Raw genomic sequence first — 7,986 nt, forward strand, 5'->3', positions numbered from 1 at the left:
TAACTAGAAGAAAATGAATATCTTTGAATATGCTAATTCGTAAACATATAGTACTGAAAAGCCCCTGATTAAGTAATTTAAAATCATATTCTTGTGCATTTTAAAATATAAAATCATTTTACATACCAACTTGAACCATTAAGTTCATTAACGGTATCAATCCAATTAAGAATGAAATAAACTATTTTTTTAATTAATATTAATTAACTAATTAACTTTTTTTTTAAATTCATTTCTTTTCTTTTTTCTTTCTTCCAAACACTATACAATTTTATCTCTTTTTATCGATCAGCACTCAATACTATCCTAAATTTTAAATTTTAAACTTTTAAAAAGTAAAAATTAAAAAAATAAAAACTAATTAATATTAACTAATTAAAAATTAGTTTTCGCACTTAAACTCCTAAGTGTGATTAGTATAATTTACGCTATAAAAACACACTAGAAATAAATTTCTCGGAAAAAAAAAACAGTACTATATATATATAGATTGAAATTAAATTGGATTAGTCTAGTAGTTAATTTATTAATCCGCTTAAGTAAGTGTCAAAAGTTCGAATTTCACCTTGTGTATATAATAATTTATTGACTGGAGCTCAGTATCATCAGTGAATTAATCTTTAGTCTGTCAAGTTAGGAGATACCGTAAAAAATAATATATATATATATATATATATATATATATATATATATATATATATATATATATATATATATATATTGACTGATGGGTCTGTTTTCCCAACTGTAAGTAACAAGAATTGGCAAAACAGAAAGTGTGAGATTCATCTGATGAACCGCCAAATATATGGGAAATCATTCTGTGCCAGTTGCCATTATTTACCAATGCAGAAACTTGAATCATTATTTTCGTTTCCTTCTTTTATTTAATCCATATCCATCTTGTCTTATCTTATAACTAGTTATATATATAATATTCTCATATATGGCGCTTAATTTGTCGCTTATAGTTGGTACAAAAAATAATTAATTAAACAAAAGAGAGAACAAAGTTGGTAGGATAAGATAAATTGAACAAACTAAATGTACTACTCTCTATCTCCTTTATTTTTTCCACAAGGACATATATAGTTATAATCTTTAATCAAGATATTAAATAATTACGGGAAAGTTCACATCCATCATTGCATTTTATCAACTTTTAATTAAGCCCTAAGTTTAGATAAATCATGGAGCACATTATTTCAATTCTCTATCTGCGGTAACAAAATTAAGATAAACGTGTAATATCTTACCAAACTACTAATTGCTAACCTAACAAATCATAGCTATTATTAGGTGCAAATCCCGGGGGAATAATGAACGAGGAGAATTAAATATAGATAATATAGATTAAATCGAATCAACTTAAATTAGTCGAATAATTAGTTATTTATTAGTTTATTTAAATAAATATTGAGAGTTTAAATTTTATTTTATATATATAATAATTAGATCTATGACGAATTAATCATTGATTTTTCAAATCTAAAAATACCGTGACAAAAAAAAATATAGATCAAATCATAGGAATTATTTATGTTTAAATTATTAATTAATTATTTAATTATTATCTCAACCCACAAAAGCAGAAAAAGAGAAAGTAGAACAATGGTTTCTTCATATGACACTATACCTACTACTATAGTACTATGTATGATTAATTGTCAAATTGAGTGCTTTGTTGTGCCTCCATTTCTTTGTGCATCAGATTCTCTCTATAGAGTAGTAGTGACTCGCCGGAAATACTATGATACTAACTATAATAATAATGATCAATAATTCATATACTATAATTAATCATTATCCTTTACGAGTACTTGTGGAAAATAATAGCATGTACAATCATTGTTTCCACTTTCACATACTTTAGTTTAGATCCCACGGAATTTTAGCTTTGGGTGCACCCTATGTACCATTAGGGTTCCTACTTCATATCTAGCTCTTGTATTCAAAGTGACCACTGACCAGTAAATAGATTGAATAATACTGATGAATTCCACCACTACAGGATAATGATAAAGTGTTTGAGAAATATGGTTTCTATTTTTTAAAAAATAATTTTTGTTTTAATTCTTATAATTTTGGAAGTTGAATTACTTTTTTTAATTATTATTTTCTAGAGTATGTAACTACGTTGAAAATGATAATTAAATAAATTCTTTCTGTATTGGCTAAATTTTGAACAAAATATATGTTTAGAACAATAATACAATTTAATGAATTTGTTTAGTTTCTAATAGTAAACTTATTAAGAAGTAAATTAAATTTTATAGAAGAATAATGGATGGTGGATATGTTATTATATGACAATTTATCAAAATAAATAATTTGATTTTTAATTTTATCAGAATATACATTTTACAAAATAAAAACCAACACTACAACATTTTTGAGCTATTGCAACATATAATATAAATAACTCTTAAAAAGTGTTGTCTAAAATGATCAAAAACAACATTTAAAATTTGTTGCAAAGAAATAAAATTATTGCAACTCTTTGTTAACTAACATACTGCAAACGTTCTCTTTGATTAATTTAAGATACATGTAAAAAAGCGTTGCTTTAGAAATTAAATAGGCAACATTTATAATATTTATCTATTTTACTTTCTAAAGAGTTGCCTTTAAATGTTTAATAAACTTCCCATTCTAAACGTTGCTTAAAGTTTTTTCACTAAATTTTTTATTTTATTTCTTTTTTAAAATTACTCTTTTCCTCCTGAACTCAACCAAAAACAAGAAAAGAACCACAAAATACATCAAGCAATAATTGATTCATCACATTCCTGGCTACCATTACTTAGAAACAAAACTCGAACCATACCATTTCAGAATCAAAATCCCAACCCTAACTCAATTTTCCCCTTTAACGACATTGACGCGCGTTCTGCATTCCTCTCTGCTCGTCGTCGACGTGTTCATCACTGTTTAAGCTCGTGGCATGTTTTACTCTGCTTGCGCCGTATTCTTTTGCTCGCATCGTGTTCTGCTATAGTCTAATCTGATGTGTTCTTCTACCCGCGCAGTTCTGAAACTTCTGCTCTTCTCCGCCATTTTGAAATCTCTTCTCCACTCCACCATTCTGAAACCTCTGCTTTGCTCCGCCGTGGTGCCGTGCTCTGTCCATCGCAGGCGAGTCGACAACTCTCCGTCGTTCACCTCTTCCTCTCAAGCCTCTTGCCGCGGTCCTCAAGCATCTCTTCCTTGAAGGCGCTGTCATCCTTGAAGGCTTGCATAGATCTCTCAGGCATGACAAAAATTTCTTCCAGATTTTACATAATTAATTTGGTTGAATTGTTGAAATAACAAAACTATTCAGAGACTTGTTTTCTACTTTTTCTTCTTCAGTGTTCCATGGTCTACAATCCAGTGAATCGCCTCACTCGTATTTTTTATTCATCATTGAATATTAATATAAGTTAATAAATAACAATTTTTATGTGTGTGTTTTGCTGTCCAGGTTAGAGTCGGGAACATCATTGAAAAGCAAGGTTAGGTTTTGCCTTTTGAGTTCATTCATTAGTTAGTTTCTTATTTAGATGTTCAATTGGTTTGCCATGCGTTGCTCTGATTCCAGGGCTTTGAGGTATCTATGCATTGCTCGAATAGCTTAAACTTGTTGCCAATTAGTTAGTACTCCTTCATTTGAAATTGAATTTTGTTTATCCAAAGTCACTCGCCTCTTTTGACTATTGTAATAATTTTATATGTATATTTGTTAGTTCTACTGCTATAATCAGTGAGTATAGGTTTTGTAAGTGCTTGTTTGAATTTGTTTGCATGCCTCTGATTGTTATTTGATGTACGAGTTATATAGAAAATAAATTTGGCTAAAAATTAGATTGTAGAGTTGATGACTTACTTTCGATATTGACATAGTCATTTCTGGAAAGTAGAAACAGCCTTTGCTTTCAGGTTCTTATTAGTATTCTGCACTTTACTTGTTCTTTTGGCTGTAGATTGTTGCCGTAGTTCACATTGTTTTTTCAATAGTGTCAGTAGTTTGCGGTTTAAACCATTATTGTTATGCTCTACATGTTTCTTCTTCTTTTTTTCTTTTTTCCTTTTTTTAGACAAGGACTTAATTTGAATAAATTGTCATTTTCATTTATTTGTAAATTAAAGAAAAAGTATGATGTTATTCACATACTAGATATAGATCAATCTGTGGTACTAATTGCACTACTGAAACAACTATACTATGGGAGCTTTTATTTTGTGGACACTTGTTGTTGAAGTATTGATATTATCCCTATGAAGTGTGAACCATACTTGGGCATGAGCTCTTTCTTTAGAGGGAGCTGAGTCTTGTAGGATGGACAATGTAAACAAGCTTCCTTAAACTGTAGGTAAAGTTGTCTTCTAATATCTAGTAGCTAATCTTTCATTGAAAAAGAAAAAACAAGCAGATAAATGTGATTGGCTTGCCCAGTATAGCACTTGAATGATTAAGTTTTTGTTGGATGAACTCATGCCCTGCCAGGATGAACTCATCACAAATCTTAATGGAAATGAAGGCATGCATATATTACTCCCTCTGTTGTTTTTGTTGTTTGGTTGATGTTAATAGTCTATAATTTAGTACTAACTGAAATTTTTCACCACTTATTGTATTACTGATTCAGATGATATTGGATCAAGGGGGATTAGAATGCTGGCGGCTACTGAGATGCCAAATCATGGAAAACAAGCTTGTGTAATTCCTGGTAATGATCTTATTTATGTTAGATTTTTGTTTTACATTTGTAATCATATTGAAATCGGTACTTAACTAGGGGTGACCGGCTCAACTTGACTAAAATTTACAGGTTTGCCGGATTTTGCTGAAGTTTACAGCTTTATTGGAAGCGCTTTTGATCCTGGTACTAGAGGCCATGTTCATAAGCTGCAGGAAATGGATCCTATAAATTTTGAAACTGTAAGCTCTTCATGAACCACCAAGGCCCTCAAATGTTATCAGTATTTGGTAAAGCTACGGTAACATTTATGAGAGTTGTGAACTAATTTAATCTTCCAAGTGTATTTTTTGGACAACTTATAACTACAGCCCCAACTATATCTATCTTTCTGATGGATTAAAGCAGTTAGTGCAATTTGACTTTCAATGAGGTTTTAAATGCAGTTGTCAGCATAATGATCATTGCTATTTGATATTCAAACTTGATTATGCTATTTTATATACCTCATAACTTGTTCATATATTCCTATGATGATATACAAAATGGATAAGAGTATAAGTTAGCTACCATTTTCAAGGTAAAAATACCAAAACAAGTTTTCCTTTTCAGAACTGCATGCAATCTTTGTCAAAGAAGATCTGGTGATTATTTTTATGTTCAATGAGCCAGTGGAAACCCTTATTAAAGTTTAGTGAACAAGTTAGAGAACTGATTATTTTTCAACTAATAAAATTGGTTTTCAAGATTTTTCAACAAGAAAAATAAGAATACTATATATTCATCAACTATTGAAATATATCTGATAAGAATTATAACTAACACTATATTTCAACAAGAAAAATAAGAATGCTATATATTCATGAAAAGTGATAATTTTGTTTGACTATATTTCAATTATAATTTATACAATGATAAATCACGATGCTAATGATAAAATTGTGGCAGGCTGCTTGTCATAATTGGTCAGATGAGAAGTGGGTAACAGTGCTGAAAAACTGTTATAAAGCACTTGAAGAGAATGGAAAAGTGATTATCTTTGAGATGATCATGCCTGAAGAACCAGATTCAAGCAATGCCTCTAAGCTTGTCTCTATTGTTGACAATTCTATGTTCCTTCATGCTGGAGGCAAGGATAGAACAGAGAAAGAATTTGGGAAGCTAAGCAAAGACGGTTTCTTTTTCGGTTTGGTATGCTTCTAGTTTGGCTGTGCAATTTTGTTATTTATTTGTTTAACAAACTGGTTGAAACTAAAATCAAATTAAGAAACATTGAACCCTATAATTATTTTCAGTTTTAGTTTTGACAAGAACTCTTTGCACTATTATTTCAATTTCAGTTTCTTCACTTTTGTTTCCGTTATCTTCTGCCATTCATTCATTTTTTAATGATAAATTGTTCATTTTTTGTTGTGTATTATTTGCAGATTTAGCATATAGGACAAGTCAAACATGGATATAAAATATGCAAATAAATTGACGTCTTTTTGACAAATATTAATTACTATTTTGTTATGACAATTATTGTCAAACAAAAATTTTATTATTTTATTGAGAATTATTGACAAATATGTATTTGAAATATTAATTGAACCTTTTAATATCTATTTTAATTAGAACTTTATTATTAGTTATTTTGTCTTTTTTCTAAAATTTTTTCTACTGTACACAAATTTATTTATTAATTAAAATGATTATACATGTATGACAAAAAATTCTATTGTGAATTTTATTTTATTTTATTTTATTTTATTTGTAGTTTTACTACAAAAACAACTTTTATTTTTGTCAAAAAGGCAACCCTTCTATCAGATGTATATTTTGAATATTAGACAACACTTGTATAGGTTGCATATCCAAAAGAAAAGACAACACTTGTATAGGTTACATATTCAAAAGAAAAGGCAATGCTTTAAAAGGTTACATATTCCTAACTAATAGGCAACACTTCAAAGTATTGCGAATTCAAACTTATAAACAACACATAAAAGGGTTGCATTTTATTACAAATAGGCAACACTTTTTAGTAGTAGCCAAAATATAAGAGAAAAGACAACATTAAAAAAGTGTTGTCTCAAACACACCTTTGAAGTGTTGTTGTTTTTCAACCAAAGGCAACATTTACCAAGTGTTGCTCTCAAAAGCGTTGCTTTTGAAACAAAAAAGTGTTGCCTTGATCTAAGGCAACGGCTGCATATGCAACGCCGCTCAAAAACGTTGCCTTAGGTCCAAAAGTGTTGTCATAGATCAAAAGTAACATTTTGCCAGCCTTTAGGCAATACTTTTTAAATGTTGCCTCAACCTGAAAATGTTGTAGTGCAAAATATATTTTTTTCATAAATTATATAAACTGTGACAGAAAATCTACGGTTTACAACAAATAAACGTAAATCGCTATAAAGATTTAGTCATTTTACATAATTTATAAAAAAATATATTTTAATATTTATTTTGTAAAATGTGTATTTTGATAAAATTAAAAACTAAATTATTTATTTTGGTAAATTACCTTTATTATATGGTAGTTGAAATAACATGTGTCTGAAAATACATTATTTTGAGGATATTTTAAGTTGATCAAAGATTGGAGAATGAGAAAAAAAAAAAAAAAAAAGATAATATGGTGGGGGCATGGTTGTAGTTGTGGGGTTATGAGAATGAACATCATATTCATAGGGATCAGTCATGTTGGTTTGACTAGTCAAAGAGAACATACTCAAGAATATAAATAATGGAAAAAAATTAAATAAAAATAAATAAATATAAAAAATAAAAATAGAAAAAGTAAAAGTGAGTAGTAACGATGGGAAACTGTGCCCCAACATCCCAAAGGAGCACATAAAAAACAACATATATACATAGGGTAACGTTGTTTGTAGTATTAGCATTTAGCAATGGTGTGAAGAAAAGAATCTGGTGTTCCCACTTCCACCACTTTTCTTTCTTCCAGGCAGCAGAATCTTTGTCTGAATGGTTGAGGTTGATATGTCATGTGATTTTGTGTGCTTGTTTTGCCGTTTTGGACTTTAATAATCATAAAATCATAGTAATAATCAATACATGAGATGTGATAGGTTTAGAAGATAAAAAGATTAAAAAAAAAAGCTAGATGTGATAACTATGGACCGCAGTAGACACATTGTTGTATGTAGTTTACAACTTCAATGAGGTGGCAAATTGAAAAGAAAAAAGAATGAAAGAAAAAATAAGGAGGCAAAACGGCAATGAAATTTTTAGTGCTTTTGAACATGATATATAACAATTTTATAAAGTTAAATCAATTAAAGGAGTTATTGTCATATATTCA

General features: G+C 29.1%; 1 protein-coding gene across 1 annotated transcript; it reads left to right on the forward strand.

The window, feature by feature from the left end:
* The first annotated feature begins 727 nt into the window (after positions 1–727).
* On the forward strand, positions 728–6,112 carry LOC130969119 (cathecol O-methyltransferase 1-like). Its single transcript, XM_057894713.1, has 6 exons — positions 728–747; positions 3,030–3,250; positions 4,629–4,709; positions 4,812–4,921; positions 5,628–5,870; positions 6,107–6,112. The coding sequence occupies exons 1-6, from the start codon at positions 728–730 to the stop codon at positions 6,110–6,112; spliced, it is 681 nt and encodes a 226-aa protein (XP_057750696.1).
* Positions 6,113–7,986: the final 1,874 nt, after the last annotated feature.

The sequence above is a fragment of the Arachis stenosperma genome, chromosome 3, assembly GCF_014773155.1.
Source record: "Arachis stenosperma cultivar V10309 chromosome 3, arast.V10309.gnm1.PFL2, whole genome shotgun sequence".
Taxonomy (NCBI): Eukaryota; Viridiplantae; Streptophyta; class Magnoliopsida; order Fabales; family Fabaceae; genus Arachis; species Arachis stenosperma.

Excerpts from the sequence above, each read along its gene's own strand:
- LOC130969119 (XM_057894713.1), top strand. The coding sequence starts at position 728 with ATGGGTCTGTTTTCCCAACT. Across the intron at positions 3,251-4,628 it reads GGCTTGCATAGATCTCTCAG|ATGATATTGGATCAAGGGGG; the intron begins GCATGACAAAAA and ends TTACTGATTCAG. Across the intron at positions 4,922-5,627 it reads ATCCTATAAATTTTGAAACT|GCTGCTTGTCATAATTGGTC; the intron begins GTAAGCTCTTCA and ends AAATTGTGGCAG.